This window comes from Zonotrichia albicollis, chromosome 3 (genome assembly GCF_047830755.1).
Source record: "Zonotrichia albicollis isolate bZonAlb1 chromosome 3, bZonAlb1.hap1, whole genome shotgun sequence".
Lineage (NCBI taxonomy): Eukaryota > Metazoa > Chordata > Aves > Passeriformes > Passerellidae > Zonotrichia > Zonotrichia albicollis.
This window is the reverse complement of record NC_133821.1, coordinates 49191546-49214225: the sequence shown is the minus strand read 5'-3', so window position 1 is coordinate 49214225 and position 22680 is coordinate 49191546. Positions and strand designations below refer to the sequence as shown.

General features: G+C 46.5%; 1 protein-coding gene across 6 annotated transcripts in view; it reads right to left on the bottom strand.

The window, feature by feature from the left end:
* Window positions 1-3062: 3062 nt before the first annotated feature.
* The window catches only part of QKI (QKI, KH domain containing RNA binding), a 171468-nt gene continuing 151850 nt past the window's right edge, over window positions 3063-22680 (bottom strand). The window contains exons 2-4 of one of the 6 annotated variants that reach the window (XM_074537358.1): window positions 12482-22144; window positions 9242-9357; window positions 3063-6713 (exon numbers count right to left, since the gene is read on the bottom strand). In XM_074537358.1, the coding sequence (XP_074393459.1) occupies window positions 3063-5072 (2010 nt within the window). In that variant the 5' untranslated portion in view covers window positions 5073-6713; window positions 9242-9357; window positions 12482-22144. Of the gene's footprint in view, window positions 22145-22680 lie in introns of all 6 variants that reach the window. The other 5 variants (XM_074537354.1, XM_074537353.1, XM_074537355.1 and 2 more) reach the window with 5 other exon arrangements.

Genomic DNA, 22680 nt, shown 5'->3' with positions numbered 1-22680 from the left:
TCTGAGGCAGGATTAATCCAAACTGTCTTCCCTAATAAACCTCTGACATGTACCACTGGGACTTTGTCTCCATCTACTCTCTGCAAAGGCTCAGATTGGGCAGGGCCCACTCGGTTAGTAGAGCCTCGAGTGTTAACTAACCAGGTGGCTTTTGCCAGATGCTGATCCCAGTTCTTGAAAGATCCCCCACCTAATGCTTTCAATGTGGTTTTTAACAGTCCATTGTACCTCTCCACTTTACCTGCAGCTGGTGCATGGTAGGGGATATGGTACACCCACTCAATGCCATGTTCCCTAGCCCAGGTGTTGACAAGGCTGTTCTTGAAATGAGTCCCATTGTCTGACTCAATCCTCGCAGGGGTACCATGTCTCCACAGAACTTGCTTTTCCAGGCCCAGGATGGTGTTCCGGGCTGTAGCATGAGGCACAGGGTAGGTTTCCAGCCATCCAGTGGTGGCCTCCACCATGGTCAGCACGTAGCGCTTGCCCTGGCGTGTCTGGGGCAGTGTGATGTAGTCAATCTGCCAGGCCTCCCCATACTTGTACTTGGACCACCGCCCACCGTACCAGAGGGGCTTCACTCGCTTGGCCTGCTTGATGGCAGCACACGTCTCACAGTCATGGATAACCTGAGAGATACTGTCCATGGTTAGATCCACCCCTCGGTCTCGTGCCCACTTATAGGTGGCATCTCTGCCCTGGTGGCCTGAGGCATCATGGGCCCATCGAGCTAAGAATAACTCTCCTTTATGTTCCCAATCTAGGTCTATTTTGGACACCCCTATCTTTGCAGCCTGGTCTACCTGCTCATTGTTTTGGTGCTCCTCATTAGCTCTACTCTTGGGTACATGGGCATCTACATGGCGGACCTTCACAGGCAGTTTCCCTACCCTGGTAGCAATGTCTTTCCACTCTTCAGCAGCCAAAATTGGCTTTCCTCTATGTTGCCAGTTAGCCTTTTTCCACCTCTCCAGCCATCCCCACAGAGCATTGGCTACCATCCGTGAATCAGTATAAAGGTAGAGCTTTGGCCACTTCTCTCTCTCAGCAATGTCCAGGGCCAGTTGAACAGCTTTGAGTTCAGCAAGTTGGCTTGATCCACTTTCTCCTTCAGTGGCCTCTGCCACCTGCCGTGTGGGGCTCCATACAGCTGCTTTCCACTTCCGGTTCATTCCCACAACGCGGCACGAACCATCAGTAAAGAGAGCGTATCGTGTATCTTCTGCTGGCAGTTGGTTGTATGGTGGAGCTTCTTCAGCTCGTGTCACTTCTTGTTCCCCTTCATCAGAGAGACCAAAGTTTTCACCTTCCGGCCAGTTTGTAATTATTTCCAGAATCCCAGGGCGATTCAGTTTTCCAATACGGGCGCGCTGTGTGATAACAGCAATCCATTTGCTCCATGTAGCACTGGTGGCATGGTGCGTAGAGGGAACCTTTGCTTTGAACATCCACCCCAGCACTGGTAGTCGGGGTGCTAGGAGGAGTTGTGCTTCAGTGCCTATTACCTCTGAGGCAGCCTGGACTCCTTCATAGGCAGCCAGGATTTCTTTCTCTGTTGGAGTATAGTTGGCTTCAGACCCTCTGTAGCTTCGACTCCAAAATCCCAGTGGTCGACCCCGAGTCTCCTCAGGCACCTTCTGCCAAAGGCTCCAGGACAAGCCATGGTTCCCGGCTGCAGAGTAGAGCACATTCTTCACCTCTGGTCCTGTCCTGACTGGGCCAAGGGCTACTGCATGAGCAATCTCCTGCTTGATCTGTGCAAAGGCTTGTTGCTGCTCTGGGCCCCAGTGGAAAGTGTTCTTCTTACGGGTGACCAGGTAGAGAGGGCTCACGATCTGACTGTATTCGGGAATATGCATCCTCCAAAAACCTATGGCGCCTAGGAAAGCTTGTGTCTCTTTCTTATTGGTGGGTGGAGACATTGCTGTGATCTTGTTGATGACATCAGTGGGAATCTGACGCCGTCCGTCTTGCCACTTCACTCCCAGAAACTGGATCTCTTGAGCAGGTCCCTTGACTTTGTTCTTCTTGATGGTGAAGCCAGCTTTTAGGAGAATCTGGATAATTTTCTCCCCTTTCTCAAACACCTCTGCTGCTGTCTTCCCCCACACAATGATGTCATCAATATATTGCAGATGTTCTGGAGCCTCACCCTTTTCCAGTGCAGCCTGAATCAGTCCATGGCAGATGGTGGGGCTGTGCTTCCACCCCTGGGGCAATCGGTTCCAGGTGTACTGCACGCCTCTCCAGGTGAAAGCAAACCGAGGCCTGCATTCTGCTGCCAGAGGAATGGAGAAAAATGCATTGGCAATGTCTATAGTGGTGTACCACCTTGCTGCCTTGGACTCCAGCTCGTACTGGAGTTCCAGCATGTCCGGCACAGCAGCGCTCAGGGGTGGGGTCACTTCATTCAATGCACGATAGTCCACAGTCAATCTCCATTCTCCTTCAGATTTTCGCACAGGCCAGATGGGGCTGTTGAAGGGTGAGTGGGTCTTGCTGACCACCCCTTGGCTCTCCAGCTCTCGGATCATCTTATGGATGGGGATCACAGCATCTCGATTCGTTCGGTACTGTCGGCGGTGCACTGTTGAGGTGGCAATTGGCACTCGTTGCTCTTCCACCTTCAGGAGACCTACTGCAGATGGGCTGTCTGACAGTCCAGGCAAGCTCTTCAACTGCTTGACACCCTCTGTCTCTACAGCAGCTATTCCAAATGCCCATCTGAGTCCCTTTGGGTCTTTGAAATACCCACTTCGAAGGTAGTCTATGCCCAAAATACATGGGGCCTCTGGGCCAGTCACAATAGAGTGTTTCTTCCACTCATTTCCAGTCAGGCTCACCTCAGCTTCTACCAAAGTAAAATCCTGTTATCCCCCTGTCACACCAGCAATAGAAACAGACTCTGTCCCCACATGTCTTGATGGGATTAATGTGCATTGTGCACCAGTGTCAACCAAAGCTTTGTATTCTTGTGGTTCATATGTGCCAGGCCAACGAATCCACACAGTCCAAAAAACACGGTTTTCCCCAGCCTCTACCTGGCTAGAGGCAGGGCCCCTCTAAGCCTGGTTATCCTTCTTTCCCTGGGCATATGTCTTGGAGGTTCCTTCAAGGGGATCAAAAATATTGTCATTATCATCATATGTGACAGTTCGGTTACTGGCCACTGGAGCTGCTTCCCTTTTGGAACTTCCTCTCTGAATCTTCAGTTGTCTCACCCGTTGTGCCAGAGCAGAGGTGGGTTGTCTATGCCATCTCCTCATGTCTTCTCCACAATCACGCAAATAGAACCACAGCTCAGCTCGTGGGATGTACCTTCTCTCGCCGTCTGGGGAACGTCTGCGTTGGGTACCAGAACCTCTGATCTGTACCGCCGAGATTTGGAGAAAGCTCTCTTTAATCTCCTCCCTCAGTTTCTTGTGACCCTCCTCTATCTTGTCCTCTAATTTTTGAAGACGTGTTTCCACCGCTGCGATTCTGGCATGTGTTGGGCCATTCACAGTGTCTGCATACGCTCGGAGCTTCTTTGCCATATCCAGCACAGTCTCCTCACCATCATCCTGCTTCATCATTGCTAAAGCAGAAGCATATTCTTGTGGCCCAAGTCGTACAAGTTTTCTCCACATCACAGATGTGCACGGTACCAAGTCTGGATTTACAATGTTTCCATCATCTGAGAAGACAATCTCAGCTACTGCCATTTCCCTCAGGCGTTGAATCCCTTGTTCTATGGTTTTCCACTGGGTTTGCTGCATATAGAGATCGTCTGAGCACAGGTATCTTTGTGCTACACTTCTTAGGACCCGTTCCCAGAGGCTGTGTGGATTAGCCCCGCTCATCATTCCTTGATCTGTGGCAGGATCCTGTGACAGGGATCCCAAATGCCTGGCTTCAGTGCCATCCAAAATTGTAGCCTTGCCTGCAGCATCCCAGAGATGGACCAGCCAACTAATTATGGATTCATCAGACCTTCGAGTGTAGTCCTTCCTTAGGCCACGAAGGTCCTTCAGGGAATAAGACTCAATATTTGCGTCTGATCTTGCACCTGCTGCTTTGACTCCTGATTTTACGTCAGGAGGCATTGAGGTTCCTTCTCCTGTATCACCATCATCATCATCATCCACTGGTCGATCAGTTTTTTCCGTGCGTTTCCCACTTCTAGTACTGGTAGCAACAGCCATGGGTTTAGATGCTGGCTTAGGCTCACTGTCTGGTCTGGCTGCTGACTCCGAGCCTGGGCTGTTGGCTACAGCTTGAGTGACTGGGATAGCTGATTTATCTCCCTGCCCCCCTGCCTCTGTCTGCTGCCCGACAGTATCTAACAAAGTGCGATAAGCATAGGCCAGGGCCCAGCTTATTGCAATTAGCCTTTTCTCCTTAGAATCGTCATGGCACTTCTCCTTTAGGTATTTCCCCACCTCTGCTGCATTCTGAATTTGTTCCTGTGGGAAATCCCAGTCTACAGGATCAGAAAATTCCTTCAGGGTTTGGCCTATATTTTCCCATTCTCCACCCCACTCAGGATTTTTCACGCCTGCATCTGCTTCTGGATCAGGGGTCTCACCAGCTCCTCTGGATATCTCAGCCCTCATTCTAGAGAAGCTGCAGACCATATAGAGGAAACTTACCAAATTAAATACCAGAAAGATGGTCTCTTTAACATTCAGGGGAAACTGAACATTCTCAAAAAGTGACATAACCGATCCAAAGGAGAAGAGGGAAAGGGAAGGCTGGAAAGTCTCATTCTTAGCTCCTCCTCTAACAGACTGAGTGTAGTTACTAATAAATTCCCAAAACATACCACTGGAATTGGGATGCAGGGTAGGATGAAGAAACCATAAACCATACATGCTGTAAACAGAGGTCAGTATCTTTTTGAACGCTTTATAAATCATTATCACCAAGGCCAGCACAACAGCTATTCCAATCCGTACCCCTCTACCGTAAAAATTACTTGTTAAGGACAATAATCCTAATGACCAGAAAGGTATTGAAACCTCAAAAAGGTCTAGAGCCCAGTGCCATACAGAGGCTTTCACAACCAGAGACATCAGGGGTTCAAGCAGCATAGCTACTAACTGCTTTAACAACAACAGACACACAATAGGGCTTTTTTCCACATTTTCCAGCCGCGCGTTGGGCGCCAATTCATGTATTTGTCCAGGTTTAGAGGAAATTTGGGGAAGAATCCCCCCAAAGGAGCTCCGGTGGGAAAAGCAGATCCAATCGGCCCCTCCCCCCAACTGGTCCGGGAGGAAAGAAAAAATACCTCCTTGGAGAAAGGTGGAAAAAAACCCCTGTTTATTAAACAATAAGACCAAAACAGTATCAAAACAATGAGACCCCTTGCCACTCTAAAAGAGATGACAAACTGAGAAAACCCCGGGTTCAAGCAGCAGCTCACTCAGTCTCTGATCAGTCTCTCAGTGCTGGAATTGTCGCAGGCCAGGGCCGGCCCAGTGGGCCACAGCTGCAGCTGCCGGTGCTCTCCTGGGTGTTCAGTCCAGAGCAGTTCCAAGAGGTCCAAAGAAAAGGGAAAAAAAAACAGTCCAGGGAACTTCTTTGCCCCAGCTAGCTAACACTAACTAAAAAGCAAAAGAAGAGCTCTCTGTCCCGCTGTCTGTCCGCAGACAACACAGTCAGGAGCAGGAATGTGGAGGAGTGAGTGCAGTGTCTGAAAACAAACTGCGCGCTTCTTCTCTCTCCCCCTTCACTCTCTGTAACACTCTTAAAGGTACAAAACTTATTATTATTCAACATAAACAGAATGAGACGATTGGGAATAAAAGCATCATATAGTCAACCCAGGACAACCTCCTAACACATTTTGCAGAATTTAATTCATACAGTTCAGCACATGTTGGCAGAGATTTGCAACAGACAGTTCACCACAAAGGTGCCTCTCTTAGAGAGTTCACCATAATTCCCCAGTGTCTGTAACTTAGTCCTGTAATTGAATGAATCAGCAGAATTTTCTATCACTTATAGAGAACAAAAGACTTAAAATTTAACCTGAGTGACCTCTGAGGGCTCAAATCCATAGACTCCATAAAATTCATGGCAGAGAAGGGCATCAACACATTTATTTGGTGCTTTCATTAACATTTGTTTCATCTAGTCTTCTAATTTATGAGACAGGGAGGTCTGACTCATGCCTTTGGAACATTTGGGGTTGGCAGGAAAAGATGCCCCATACGTGTTTGTACCTTGCTGTCTCTGAAGAGGTCGATGCCACTCATTAAGTGAGTGTCAGTGCTCTCAGGGATAAAGCACCCACACAGCTGGCCCTGAGGGGCACCGTGAAGCCGCAGTGTGTGCTGTGTCTTATGGAGTAGTGGGATGCTATTTCACTGAGGAGGGGCTGGCCTGAATATGTACCTTGGTCTCCTTCTGTCTTTGTTATTTTCTGGAATCCTGTGATGCAAGGCTTACACAAAGAAAATGTTATAATAAAAAATGTAACAATAAAATATCCAGCATATACATGTATTCTCTGTACAGCAGAGGTAAGAATATGGATTTTTTTCTGCAAAATTCACCTTTATCTCTCTATTCTAGTCAATAGCTCCCTTTTACACCACTCAGGCGAATTCCCATGCTAAGCTAAAGAATTCACATAATGAACAGATTACAATTTGCTTTCGAGATTAAAATCCCTACTCACTGCTCGTCTGTTTCCAAACAGTCATGGAGCCTGTAAATGGGCAAACCTGAAAAAGAAAAATACAAAAACCCTCATCCATTTATATGTTAAAATATCAGAACTGTCTATAAAATGAAAGCTTTCTCCTTGCTCTTCTTAGAAAAACAAGCAAACAAACCAACCAACCAAATGCACTTGAAATCATGAGCGAATAAAGAAGGATTTTTTTCCTATTATCATAGCAAGCAGGATGCAATGCATGCTACCAAAAGGTTCTCAGCTAAGCAGCTCTAAAGGGGTTTCTGTCAGAAACACTGCAAAAACAAACACGGCATGGAGCTGTACAAATCCAGGGTGGTTTGCTGTGGCTCAGTCCTATTATCCAAGTTAATGATGCTGCGGTGTCACAGCTGCACACCCCCGCAGGGTAGGTTTCCAGCAGTGCTGTCCTGTATCCATGGAGCTGATCAGCCTCCAGAGGAGCTGCTCCTGGCCGTGGGACCACTGTCCTTCCGTGCCTGGGGAGGGGGGAGTGGGGCAAAAACCAGGGAGTGCAGGGAAAAGGCAACTCTCGGTCACAGCTGTCGAGGTGGAACAGAAAGGAAGGCTTAAGTGTGAGGAGCACTGAGTAGAGAAACTCCTGCCTCTTGCCCTTTCCCAGCAAGAGCCATTTCCCTGCATCCCCTCAGCCTCCCTCCACAGCTCTACACAGACGAGTTTCTCATGGCTGGAGGATGGGGAAAGCAAATGCTGACTGTGGCAGCCGGTTTTCTGCCAGAGATTTGCATTGCCTCTGTCCGTCATCAGCCCTGAGAGCTGCGCTTTGTGTCTGGTTAGAGTTTTGTGATTTTGTTTCAAGCAGATATCCCAGCAGTTGAAGTTCCCTGCATGGACCAGAGGTGGCTAAGAGAAAAAAGTGCTAATTTGGTAATTATGACCCTTATTACCCAGAAATCAATAAAAGTTGTGCCTATTAACATGCATTTGATGTTTACATGAATCATACTTCCGAAACCTGTTTCAGCCAGAGACACCTCAGTCATTATTATGCTGGTTTTACCAAGTACAATTTTTGGAAATCCTTTCTTTTCTTTTTTTGGATCCACATCACCCATGTTCCTGCTTCCTCCCTGGCAATCATGCCCAAGAGCAGAGGAGACGAGGAGCTGCAGTCGGAGCTCAAGATGCTGCTACAGTAGGCAAAACCTCAGGATTCACCCCACAGCACTGGGCTTCCCACTGCTTTCAGTCTGTGTCAGTGCATTGCACCAGCTACAAGCTCAACAAAATCAGGGCAGCCTGAGGCTGGTGTCACGCTGCAATGAACCAGACCACCGACACCCAGGTGAAAGATTTCAGAGAATCAAATACGTATTTCTTCTCCTCTAAGGGCTGCAGCTAAGAAAGATTCTTCTGCATTAGTTTTGGAGAGGCTCTCTCCTCTAATTCCCTGAAGAAAATCTGAAAGCAGAAAGCGAGACCAACATTGCACTGCTATATTGGCTGATGGGTACAAAACCTTCTGACAAGTCGTTTGCTTGGCCCTGATTGGAAAATATCTTTAATTAAAACACCACATCAGAATCCTGAACCAATTTCATCCCAGCTCTGCTAAGTGCTTTGTACAAAACATTAACTCTAAAATCTCATTACACATTAGCAATCCCTGTGACAAACATAAATGATAATTTAGCTCTAATGCATTCTGGAGCAAGCCACTTTTAAGACAGGCACATGATATCAGCTTGCTAGGAGAAAGGGAAGAGTTGAATTTATCTGTCTCTTTATTTTTTAAACAAATGTCTCTATCTGGCTCAGCAATGGGCTGCACAAATCATTGTCATGTGCAGACCTGACAGTACATAGCAGCTGTTTAGCCCAAATCTGGCTCTTGAGCCTGGGCTGGGTTTTGAAATCCCACCAGCAGTGCTGGTCTGTAAGCATGTCTTTAAGCATTCAGAGGAAGGGGGCTGGGAGGGGGAAGGTGGGGATGTCTGGTGATATTACAGGACAGCAGGGAGGGAGATGTATCCAGAGACTGCAGGTAATGTAAGCTTGCTCAAAAACACAGGGAGGAGGAAGTGGATCCAGTGCCTGCAGTCACTCCAGCTGGCTCCCCAGGAAAGAAGCACAAGTGCAAAAAAGGCAACCCTTGCAATGGAGATGTGATCCCTAGCACTAGTGGGAATGAATTTTGCACCACTAAACACTGCACAGTCCAGCCAGGACAACAGAGGACACTGCAGTGGATAATATTTATATTAAAGAACTGTCTTAACAGCACTTCTAGGCCAGAGGGACGGTAGTGGAACTAATGTTATTTGCATTTCTTGTCAAAAAGATATTAAATATCCCTTCTTTGATTAGCAACAACATTTTCAATCTCTCTCTAGTCTTGAAAATGACCTTTCCAAACTCCTCAGGCTGCACCTTGATCAATTTCTCTGTGTGCAAGAAAGCACATGGATTGTTAACTTTGTGAAATGGGGAATTTACGGTTATTTACTATGGGATTATGAAGCATGTACATAATAAATATTATACAGGGATTTTAAAAACAGGCAAATCCCAACATTTCCTCCAAATACCACTTACCAGATTTGGTCATTTCCTGGAAATCTAGAACTGGAATCACTCTTTTTTTACTGGCTGAATAGAAGTGGGTGAAGTTTTCAGTGAAGGGAAAGCTCATCTGATCTTTTCTGGCCACACTAGAAATCAGACAGATAATTTCTGATTAGATTTTGTTTGCGGGGGGAAGGGAGAAGATCACCTGCATCCACTCCTTTGTCAGAGATGAGAGATATCCATGGGGCCTCATGATTGGCTGATGTTTCCTCTGTTGCATCTGTAGAGAAAAAGTGCAAATCAAAATAAACTTGACTGACAATGCACAGATCTCTCCTGTAAAAATACTTGAAAACCTGTGTTTGGTCTACAAAGGAAAAAAATCCCCCTAAAACTTACTGCAGGATGAGTGCAATCTTCAACCAGCTCTTCTTTCAAGCAACAGTTGTGCTTTACTTTGCACTACAAAAGTAAAGAAATTATTAATACCAGTTTAATGGGTGCCCAGACATGTTAGTACCATGTGCTTTTGAAATCTTTTTTGTGTGGCAGAAGAAGGAAACTAACCACATTAGATTTGAAAAAAAGGACTTCATTTTTACTTGCAACTGAAATGTCATTCTATGATTTTCCCTATTTCCAGTCCTGGAGGAGCTGCGTGCCCGTCTATACTGGGGCTGCTCCTTCCCTTTCCCAGAACTCTGCAAGAGGTGTCAAGTCCAGCTATCTCCATAGAGAGATCTGCTAAACACTTGGAATTTTATTTACCTCTGTTCCAGAACAGCTGAAACCCACCACACAGATCAGACAACCAAGCTCCACTAGAGAGCCACAAAAAAATGAGAAGCCCCAGAGGAGGATTTTTGTGAAAAGGCATTGATCTTGCAGGGAGGGAAGCTGACAGCAGTTAGTTGGTAGGTGGTTGTCTGGGTATTGCAAGGCCAATAGTTCCTTGATTTCTGCTGCTTAAGAATCATGGCTTGGGGTTGCAGCTCTACCTGTGTGTTAGTCTGCTGTTAGACCAATGTCCCAAAATAATTCAGGTTCTTTGGAAGATTATTCCTTGAATCACAGAATGTCCTGAGTTTGAAGTTTCTCACAAGGATCATCAAATAAATTTGATGGCCCTGCACTAGACAACTCCAAGAATTGCACAACATATCTGAGTGTTGTCCAAGTACTTCTTGAACTCTGCCAGGCTGGTGCTGTGACCACTTCCATGGGGAACCTGTTCCAATGCCAAATCACCCTTCTGGGTGAAGAACCTTTGTCAATATCCAACATAAACCTCCCTAACACAACTTCAGGCCATTCCCTTGGGTCCTGTCACTGGGCGCCACAGAGCAGAGATCAGTGCCTGCCCCTCCTGTTCCCCTCACAAGGAAGCTGCAACTGCAGTGAGGGCTCCCCTCAGTCTCCCCCATGCTGAACAGACTGGAGGAGACTGTTCAAGTCTGGAGACTGTTCCCTCAGCTGCCTGTCAAGCCCTTCACCATCTTCCTGGCCCTTGTTTGGACACTCTGTAAGAGCTTAATGTCCTTCTTACATTGTGTCCCCCAACACTGCCCCCAGCACTGGAGGTGAGGCTGCCCCAGCTCAGAGCAGAGCAGGACAATCCCCTCCCTTGCCCTGCTGGTGATGCTGTGCCTGATGCCCCCAGCACAGGGCTGGCCCCCTGGCTGCCAGGGCACTGCTGGCTCAGGTTCAACTGGCCAGTGACCAGGACCTCTAAGTCTCTTTCCACAGCACTGCTCTCCAGACTCTCATTTCTCATTCTGTGCATACATCATCCAAGCTTGCCCCATCCCAGATGCAGAATCCATCACTTATCTTTGTTAAACTTCATACAGGTGATAACCTAGCCCTCTAATTTGTCTTGGACACTTTCTGGCTAGCCCACAGTTTTTCATTTCTTCATTTACAGTAACACTTTCCTGAATTGTTCATTCTTTAGAGGATTTGTCTTCTAAACCACCATGCTGTGCTGGGTTTCCGCGTAATTTTCCTTCCTCTTGCCTCAGATACTGGACACTTCCATCGTAGACTAAAATGTCATATTTAGTAGAACTTTCAGTAACAAGCAGCATGGTGTCAAGGCAGCTCTACTGCTGTAGCTGCACATGTAGCTGTACTCTTTCTCCTTTCTCTTCTCTGGGTTGAAGTCAGTACACTGGGTTTCAAACAGAGTTCAGTCAAAAATCATTGCATGTTGTCCCCAGAAGGGGTGGGGAGTAATTTGAGGTGATAGCTTCTTTTGTCCTCAGCATAGCCCTTGGCTAATCATTAAATCATGTCTGCAGGCTCTGCAGAAGTGCAGAGTGCATTTTGAAGGGGACCAGCGTGATAAACATGGCAGGGTGGAAACAGGAGCTGTGCTTAAATTTGTGTTTGGCAGTGACAATCAGCATTATGAAGTGATGCTTCATTAGTCATGTGAAGAACAGAACAACGCTTTTGCTTTATTTGCAGCCTTCTGCCTCAGTTCTGTGCTGACCTTGGTCCATGTAACTCCAGTCATAACATTCTCCTTCTGTGGCATATCTTAACCAAAATTCATCAAGGCCTTTGACTCTTCATGACAGCTCTGCCTGCATACCTGTGTCTCACACCTACCCAGCACCTAACCACCCTTGTTCAAAGGCAGAAACTCAGCCAAAGTAGCTTCAGAAAAAAAGAAAAACAAACCAACTTTTTCTACTCCTTAGTTCAGTTAATCTTTGTAGGAAGTAACTGCCTGTGTACTTTGTGCCAATCCCACGTTCAAAAACCACATTTGGTTCACATCAAGAGGAATTTTCTTCTCAACACTGCTCCAGCAGAAAGCATAAGATTCACTCGCTGTGGAACACATGACATTACTCCAAAAATAGTCCACTACTTCTTCAGCTTAAGAGTAATGAAGTTACCTGTTGGAGACAAAACCCACAGCTGCAGGCAGGGAGCATGCTGGAGCAAGGCAGAGGACAAACAGGATCCTGAAAAGCAACATGGTGCAAAGCAGCAGCAAAATGGGGCAGGGGAAGTAAATTGGGATGGGAAGTCTCAGGAATGCCAGAAAACAGATGCAGTGACAGATGAGAGAGAAGCATGGACAGCCCTTTTGTGAGGGCCCTCAAATCCACATGGACCAGATATACCTGGAGGTGAATTTGACCTGGGCAGGTCACAAATAAGCCCTCAATTGTGAGAGGTGAGGCAAATCACTGTGGAGCCATTGCCAGGTGAGAGTAAGCAATGACTGCTGCAGAGCTGCACACCATCGCTCACCTGCAGCCTGCTTGTGGTGGCAGGAAGGCTCCTCAGTGCTCTCATTGCCTTCTCCCAACTCAGCTTCCCTGGACTTTTTCCCTGGGGGTGCCCATGCCATGTCCTGCCCCTTTAGGCTGCAGCTTCTCCACTTGGCTGGCACCTAGGGAAGGGAAGCATGAGGCAGGGGCACATCACAGCCAGCTGGAGCAGGGGCAGCTCCAGGGGACCAGCCTGGACCTGCCACTGCCCAGCAGCCCCTTCCCTCCCACTGAGTGAGGACAAGAATGCATCAGTCTTCACAGAATAACCATTACCCAGGTGGAAAAACAGGTAAGTCACTTTAACCTTGGGAATTCTGCTCGGTGGTCTTCTCTCTCCCCCTTTGCTTGCCCAGATGCTGTTCTCTGGCAGCCCCATTTCAGGAAGGAGTGCATGATAGAGCACCATGAGTGCTGCTGGAAGCAGCTGGGAAGTGAGATGTGGGAAGCGGGAGGCCTGTACCTACTCACAGAGATTTGTGCTCCTCTTCAGGAGCAGCTTGTGGGGATCATATTCCAGCTCTGCAGCTCTTGTCATTTCCATGGCATTCCCTGCATAGTCCTCTGTGTTTGGATGTGCTACATGGAAGAAATTCCCCACCCAAGCCCACTGGCTGTGCCTGTTCCAAGGATAGGCTGCCCCAGGTCTGGTGGTTGTGCTGTCCTTTTCAGTGACCTGTGATTTGTGCCTGCCTATAAATCTGCCACCTGTGCCTGGTGCCATCAGAGCTCTTCCAGGAAATCCCTGTGCTGTGGCCTCGCTGCCTGATCCTGTAAAGGGAGGCTGGGACAAAACCAAAGCGAGTGTGCACTGTGCTGCAGGCAGGGCATCCCAGGGCTCAGAGGGCAGCCATTCCTGTGGATCATCCAGGCTGGCCCATGGGGAGCAGATGGGGTGCCCACTGGCCAGGGAAGTCCTGAAATGGGTTTTGCTCTGGTGTCATCCAACATGGCAGAGTAAGGGCACAGCCACGGCCACCCAGACAAACGCAAATTGACTGCATCAGCTGGGGGAAGGCAAACATGAGGAAGAGGAATGGGGTGTGCAGCAGCTCCTGGCGGGATCAGAAGCAGCACTGCTTTCACACACGTTTTGCTAAGCATAAAGGCTCCTCTGATGTTTCATGACTATCAAAGGCTTTGAAATTCACAGGAATTTCAAGGAAGGCAGAAGTTCATCTGAAATGAGTGAAAGATTATATTTTCCCTCCCACCATATTTCCAGCTTCCCAAGAATTTTCCTTTGAAGACTCCACTGCTCCCAGAAATGTCTTTATGATGTTTTTAAAGTCATTTCCCATACAGGATCATCACTGCACAGCACAAGCAAATGACAGAGGCTCAGAAAGCAACGTATGGGGGTGAGAACTGAGGAGGTGGGTGAGCTTCAGCTTCTCAACAAAACCAAATCATCCATCATTGGTTAGAGGCAATGTTTGTTCCAGAACCAGATGTCCCTTACTGGTGGGAGAGCAGGGGCTTCCTGAGTGCCTGTTTGACCCAGCAGTGTCTTGCTGCTTCCATGCTGCCCAAATCAAGAATACAGATTCGAGCTGTGGGAGAAATTGCACTTTCCCAAACTTTTTCTCTCAAGTACAAGCTACTCCCATCTGGAAAAGAAAGCACCTGCCAACTGCCTGCAGCAAGGGAGAAGGTCTCACAGCAAGGCATTTTAATTTCCAGCCCCCAGAAGGGGACTCCTCTCACTGGTCCTCTCTGATATCTGGCCACCAGGGAATAGATAAGCATGGGGCAGACTGCAGAAACTGAGATGAAGCTGCTCCTTTCCCTCTGATAAGAGGGAGCTGATATTGAACCTATTAGTCAGATTATGGTGGATCTGAATTTGTTTCCCCTTGAGCAGTAGCTACAGAGACAGAGCAGCTGGATTAAGTTTCACTTTCCTATGTAAAATGACTTAACAGAGTAGATAAAACTCAGTATTTGTGAAGACTCATGTGTTTCCCTGAGACCTGATCTCAATAATGTCTTATGAATGCCTTACTGATTGCTTAATGAATTATTTTTCTTCCTCTCAGACTGTTAATAATAAATTATAAGTAGAAGGAATGTACAGACTGCTTGAAATATTTCTGTGAATATGAGCTCAGCTGTGGAACTCACTCTATTTTGCCTTCCGCTAACTCTGAGCAAGTGCTTTTTGATGAAGATTTTGGGGCAGAGGAGCTGCCCCTGTTCTTGTGAGAGAGGAAGGCCCCAGGGATGTGAGGGGCAATGAGTGAGGAAGCTCAGCCCATCTATGAAATACATGAGGTTTCAGTGCAAACCAGCTGTGTGTGTGCATTGTTGGACACCTCCAGATGGACTTTCCCGTGGCAAAGCAGAGGCAGGAGGGACAGAGAAGCTTCAGAGGCAGAGGAGGAGGGATGGTCCCATTTCAAGGCTATGGAAAAGGACTCAGGATCTCACCATCTCCTCACCTGCCATGGGCTTTAAGAGGTGTTCAGTGTGAGTCACATTCAGCTCACACAGGTTTTGCTGTCTGAAGGGTTCACATTCAACCAAGCCACCTACATGGAGAGCCCAGGCAGATAACAGAGGAGGAGAAAAGTTCTTGTTTGTATCAGACTTTTCTTATGATCTAGGCTGACTGCCCTTACTGCTGCCCACGTCCTGCAGCTGACGAGGAGCAGGAGCCTAGCTGAGAAGCCCAGATCAGAACTGAAGTCAGTCATCCCACTCTGGTGCCAACAGCCACCACCCACATAGGAATGTTATGTGGATGGGTCTCTACTAGAAGTTATTATAAGAGGGGTTTCCATATTAGTCATGACCTATAAATATATACTCTATAATACATATATATTGCAGAGTATAATCCATGGATTATAAAAGTCTGCCCCTTAGCATGGTTCACCCTGGAGGTTTCATGGATCATTTCACACATTTCAGTGTTAAATAACAGCTCCCTCTATATCCATAGGCACATAAATGGATCAAACTGAGCTACCCCAGTTACTCTCAGCAGCACTTTGCTCACAGGGGGAAAAACAACAGAGCATTGAAAGGGGAGAGAGCACCAGGAGAGTAAATAAAGGACAGCATGAAAGGTACAGGCTGCTAAGGTGGCAGCTGCATTTATAAACTTCCATTATTAGCCTTCACCTTCATCCTTGCCTCTTCCAAATCAAAGTACTTTCACTTTAAATAGTGCCACGCACCCAGGGGAAGCTGCTGAAAACACCCAATAGTGCAGTTTTTGCATGCAGCCAAGCCAGCCCATGCCTTGCATTCAGACCAGAGGCAAACAGCTTTCATCATCCCAACATGCCAGTACCACATGTGGAGTTTAAAGCCAAGTGAGGACATCAAGGACTTTGCTCTCAAAGGAGCAGCCCTTTGAAGAGGAACAATGGGCACCATCCCACCCTGTAATGTGGGCACAGTGCAGAGCAGGGAGGACAGGAGAGGCTGTTCATGCTGTCCCAGGAACACAGAGACATGGACTAAGCCAGCAATAATCCCACGTGCTCCTCTGCCCTGTCACTGCACACTGGTCCAGCCAGCTACAGCTGCCCACATTGGTGTGCACAGCAGAGAGTGAGGGGCAGCTGAAACCTTCATGGCAACAGGTAAGAAAATGTTCTTTAAATCAAAACCAATTCTGCAGTTTTAGCAGGGATGCCACATACAGAAATCCCACTGAAGGCTTCCTAGTTACTTACACTGACTGTTTTGGCACACATACATCCTACAACAGCATTTATTCCACTGGTAAAGTTTTCAGTAAAACCAGTGTCCCAGGTTCCCATCTGCCCAAAAGGCAGCCTCGAGGCACACCAAGGCTGCAGGTTGGCTTGGAGTCTCAAATGAGGAAGCATGAGATGGGCAGGTCAGCACTTTTGGTGTTGCTCATTAGAATGACTCACAGCTTGGGTACAGAGCCAGGTAGATGAGGATTACTCACTGCTCCTTTCAGCCAATCAGAGCTCACCTCCTTCCAAAACCTGAGTTAGCAATTGTCACCTTTGCAGACTACAGGCTAGCCAGACTTGCACAGGGCTCATTACCAACATTTAGGCTCCTATAAATCACCCTGTGGTGGGACACCACGATGCTGCAGATGGGCCAGGAGGGGTGCTCTGCGTCTCCGCTCTGTCTGCTTTCTCTGTGACTGCCACAGCACCCACCAGCTGCTGGCACATCAGCTTTCCACCATCCTGTGCTGGAACTGCTGCTCCCTGCACAGGGAACAGTCCCTGTGTGGGTGGCTCCCAGACTGCCAGGCTTTAAGCCACCAACTAACTTTGCTGCACAGCAGCCACTTGTGGGAGCCAAGCTGTGGGTCTGCCCTTCTCACAGGGCCCAGACGTCACTGAGGTAATTTCAGGGAAAAAAAGCTCCAAGGAAAATGTGAAAGAAACACATCTACATCCTCAAAGACTCATAGGCACCTGCTGCTGCAGGAAATCAAGGGTGAAGCGGGTGTATTTGCACCTTTTAAAAGCCAGGGTGTGGATTCCTCCCAGGCTGGCCCGTGATCCTCAGAAACAGCACACACCGAGGCCTGAACAGCAGAGCCCCAGAAAGGTTCTTAAGTGTCATCCCAGGTTTTGCAAAGTGGCCCTTTACAAACACCTGAGGTATCCCAGCTCCTTTATCTCTGCTCTGGTAATGAATGTTTTGACCTTAGCTAGTCTCCCCCACCTCCTGATCTGTATGAACCCTCCATTTCAGAAGCGGTGTTTTTGGTGCTGCATTGCTGACTCCTGCAACTTGGGCACAATTGCTCCAGAAACTTGTAGGTCAACATTTACTAACCTTGTATTAAACTGTGTGGTCATTATTGTCCCTGTGTTACAGCATGCACCTGGCAGTCACTGTGAGCTCATTTGCACAAATGCCTGCTCATTTCTGTACTCTCATCACACTGGTTCACTAAAATAGCTCCCATATGGGAAATGCATTTTCATGGTTAGTTTTCTCTTTCCCCAGCCATATTGCTTGTACATCTCCTTCTCCTTTGGCTGTCAGACCTGCAGGCACCAAACCAACCTCCTATGTCTGGCAGGGAGATAAGGACCATTTCCATATCTCCCCACATTGGAAATGTCCTTATTCTTAGTATTTGGGATGTTAGAAAACAGGTAGAGAAAGAAAAGGAGATTTCTGCCAAAAATACATGCTGTTGTTCTTAAAAAAAAAAATCATGTTTCAGGCATTAATGCAGCCTCCCATTATTAGGGAGATGGTGAAGATAACCCTATAAATAACAGGCACTACAGTAGCTCATTGAAAGATCATTCCTGTAATAAGCCACAAAAACGCAGCGCATTTATAAGGATGCCTTCAGAAAAAATCAGTAGGGGAGAAAACATCTGACCAAAAATTGTAATTAATCTGTGGAGGAGCAGGTGACAACTCAGGAGATCCAAGAATGTTGCTTTTATAGTTATGAAAATAGGACTGCAGGTCTGCATTCAGGCCACCAAAAGAGAAATCTTGTGAAGCAAGCAGGTGGGGCTGATTTTAATGCAAGGAGGAAGTGCCTCTGAAGTTATCAATTTTCTTTTCAAAAAGATTCTTGCAGCAGGCAAGGATCAAGTAATTACTTTGCCCCTGTTCACAAGATATCTCAGAATAGTAACAGACCACACACCCAGGAGATGATTAAAGGAAGCCAGGGGTCAGGAACACAGAAAAGCTTGTGATACAGAAGAGATTTGCATGGCCATTAATATTTCATGACTTACAAGCCATGTGGTTCAGAACAAATATCTGCACAATAAAGCAGAACTCTCTGCCATCAGGTTGCATATTTCAAGACATACCTGAGTCATAAAAGTATTATTTACATGTCTTTACCCACAAAAAGAATGCAAAACTGTCTGAATCCTTACACCTACCGTAGGGGAACATGGAAAGCCTTTCTGAAGGCTCAGCAGGATTTAAGTGAGGCCTCTGCCCTCTGCTAGACCTCTGCACAGAGTGAGTTTCAGCCTAAAAGCAAAGCATAGGCAGCGTGTTTCATACTGCAGGCCTATTAGATCCACTACAAAGGAAAAGAGCTGCTGCACTGTCAGTATGTCTCTTCAGCCTCTACTCCAGCCCATGAAACAAAAGTGCTATTTATATGCAAGTGTATAGGTAGCAGGGCAGACAAGAGATATTGTATTCTCTGCCACTATTCCCATTTTAGACACATCAAAGCTGGTAATTGAATTTTAAAAAAATCCCAACAAAACAAAACACCAAACTATGAGCGAGTACTTTTCTCCCAGTGAAAAGAACAAGACGTGTCAGGGGTTAAGCAAAAGTATTTCGTCCCAGGATTTTGGCAATTACGCCTGGCGAGATTTCATTCTGGGAAAACAGAGTTTATTGTGGTGGTATAAGCAGGCCCTTTCCTCACAATCAAGGCTAGGAATTTCCCCTGCCTGCACTTGCCCGTGTGTGGCTGGAATGAGAAAGTGGAGCGAGCTGCTGGGCTGACTCACCGGCACAACCAGACTCTCCTGTTGCTGCCAGCCACGGACAAACTATTTTCCTGCCTTTGCACCTGAGCTCTCCCTTTCCCAAGCTGCTCTAAGCACTGGGGCTCCTGACTTGAAAGAAATCCTGAGAGCCAGAGTGACACTGCTAAATCGCCCAAAGGAATTGCTCAGAGCATGGAGGCAGATTAGCATTGCTTATCAAAGCTGCTGCTTCTCTGAGTCTCTTAGTGCTCTGTGTGTGTGTGTGAAGGAAAAGGCGAGAAGAAATGAGAAGTTGTGGAGAGGAAAAAAAAAATAAAAAAAAAAGCACTGCTCCAGAACTGCATCCACTGTTTTACAGACAAGAATAAAGTCCTTGCTTGGGGAATTTATAGCCAAAATGACTCTAATACCACAGGGCTTGACTGCCCTGATTGAGTGCTTTGCAAATTACTCACATGAGCAGCCCCACTGACTCCGTCTGAAGGATTCTTCCACATGCACAGTCTGGCTCACAGTGATTAGTGGCAGCAAACTGCAAGGGGAAAGGCGTGACAAGGGAGAAATTGCTCTAAGGCAACATTATTTACTGCTTCCCTCCCTCCTACCTAAAAGGAGTCAGGTGTTTTAACTATTTCATTCATTGGCTTCACCTTTGTTTGAAACCAGGTGGTTGCCAGAGTGGAAATAATTTATTTCAAGGTTCCTTCACACAGGGAAGTCTGAGGACAAATCCGCAGCAGGTGAAAGTCCTACTTCATAAATATTATTTATTATTATCATTGTGAGGCACATAACAACTAGTAAAATGCTGTTGTTTACTTCACCAAGGTAAAATTTTGGAAGAGTCTTGACTGAGGAGGAAAATTCTCCACCTGAGGTAAATTCTCCACCTTCCATTGCACGGCTGTTGGCCCAAAGTGTTTGGCTGCTAGCTGTCTTGTGGTTGAGTGTGACCAGGGATAAACTGGTTAATGTTGGATTTTGCTGAGGTTAGTGATGTGGCTGACGGGTGATTTTATTTTATATCTACCTGCTAACCCTGGTTCTTTCTTGAGAAACCCAAAATTGTCACTCACAAATGGTATTTGTCTCTCTCCTTCCAAAGCAAATTGAAAGCTCACTGAAAAATTTCCATCCTGAATGTAACCATTCACAACTACAGGCCTGAAGCTGCAAAAACTCTTGTTCTTGCTTCAAAGTTAATTATTTTAAGGCATTTCACTTTCAAAAGTTGTATGTTATGCTGGGGGTTGAACAATGTGAACCTCACATGACTGCAGAGCAGCTCTCACTCCTGCCAACCAGGTTTTCAGTATAATCCCATTTTTCTTCTCAGTCCTCCCAGGTCTCAAGCACTGTCAGTGCTGCCCAATTCCACATTTCACTGGTGATGAGACAAGGCAGCGCTGTTTCCTGCAACTGCATCTCTCTCCCTTTGTCTTGGACTCTCCCTTGGACTTGCCAACTGGGAAAAACGGGAATGCAGCTCCGTCCATCCCCAGTGAGCCTGTGGGACTCAGATTGTTATGAACACAATAATAAGAGAACCAGGTTGAAAGGGATTGCAAAGACCATCTAGTCCAACCTTTCTTGGTAAAAACAAGGTCTAGCCATGGGCTAGTATGCTATCCAGCTGAACCTTAGTGTCCAAAACTGGAGAATCCCCCATTTCTCTGGGGAGGTTATTCCAATGGCTGCTGTCCTCCTTGTAAAAAATGTCCTCTTGTGCCCAACCAGAATCGTCCCAGGAGTAACTTATGCCCATTGTTTCTTGAGATGACCATCCCTCGAGACAGCACTACTGGTAGATACCCTCTGGGGTGGTCTGGTCTGAGACCAGGCTCAGCTGGCCTACGAGATTCTGGAAACGACATCATGGGTTTGACTAAGTAAGAAATCAAAGGTATTTTGTTTTGCTCTCATGCTTTATTCTCAAGTACATTCAAGATGGCGAGACACTTGGACATTGTGATGATACTGGAGTGCACTCAGCATTGTGTTGCTTGAGCACTCTACAAACTCAAATGCGGCCTTCCACAGCTTGCGCTCTACTGAGGCTCTCCTGTTAACCTCATTTCTCTGACAGGAAACTGAGGGACAAATATTCAGAACAAGAGCACCACAGGTACTTGAGTAAAAGAGTAGCTTCCGTCATGGGTGGCTGGGGAATGCAAAAGACAAAGTCACAGCCACATGTGTGCTATGCATGTGAAGCCAGGTAGAAACACGCCTGAGAGAGATGGAGCTGACCAGCTGGTTCCTGTGGCTGTGGTGGAAGGATGGGGATTTACTGACCAGTGCTTTCTCCTCTGCACTCAGGTAGTTATATTGTCTCTGGGTACCAGGGACTTTCTTTCTGGATGATGTTGTTGCTTGAAATGTGAAAAAAAAATGAAGATAAGGCAGTGATGTTTTCTTTTCTGGGAGACCATGAAAAAGATTCTTTTTAGGAAAACCTCGGTGACCACTCTCCATATCTTGAACATCACTTAAGGTGATGGTGGCATTTTGGATTTGGCTGCACAGGTCTTGCCCAAAACTGCACAAATCATCAGAAACGAAGGAAGCATCTGAAACCCAGGCGTTCCAAACATTACATTTGTGCCCTCAGTATCAAAATAGTTCTCTTTCATCTGCTTGGACTCATGTGTAGGTGAAACAGACTTTCTAAATAATGTCACATTTGATCACCCTGATCTAGACCTTAAGTCTTGCTTCTTGCTTTTCTATACCAAGAATGACCTGTGCAACCTCACCATCCTAATGAAGGGAGAAGTTGTCTGTTAAATGAAAGACAGCAGAGAACGGGGCAGGGCAGAACCTTAGACTAAAAGAACAAGAAATTCAAATTAGGCTGAAGAAGGGAAAAATTTCCAACAAAGAAATTAACAAGCTTGCTTAAGATAACAGGGAGATATGGTAAACCAGTTCTTCAAGGACTGAAATAATTACAATTTTCTTCACTTAAAATTGCAGCCTACAGTCTCTGATGAACTTCTTGTCAACACAGTATGGGCTTGACAGTGCTGCTCTAGTTTAGGGTTGTCTCCTCTTCTTGGCTCATATAAATCCAGAGGAATTTGCAGTTCAGTACAGGGTTCAAAGCTCTGACATTATTGTTATTCTTTATCTTCTTTCAGTCCACACTGGTATACATTTCCTATTTTCTCTCAGAAACAAAGCTGAAGATCTGCTTCATTCATTGCCTTTCAGAGAAAGAATCAAAATTGTCTCATCACTAAGGTTATATGGAAAAAGTCACACAAGGGCATGCAAGTAATGGCCTTGTGCCCCCCTCAGCAGTGCTGGACCCACTCTTCATGAAAGATCATGAAAATGATCCAGAGATTAACTAGAGTATTACGCATGTGAAGGTCTCCAGACTGCACCCATGTTAAAAACAGGACACGGAATTTGCCACAGCAATTGACATGCAGTAACATTTCTGAATTGGTAGCAATGTTTGAACTTTCAATGGTTAGCAAATAGACTAACAAACTGTGCTCCCTGCTTCACAAATTTACAATGTTTTACCCAGTATCTGAGGTCAAGATCCTAAAAAGGCTGTGCTCTATGAAAAATCACATACCTAGGAGTGATCTGCAGTTATCATTTCACAACCTCTGAACTGCACAAAGTAGTCTCAGGCTCATGAAAATCTTGTCAGGAAATCTTAATTGGAAAGGTGTAGACAACTAACAAGATAAATATTACACTTACATTTTATTGTAGGTTTCTAATA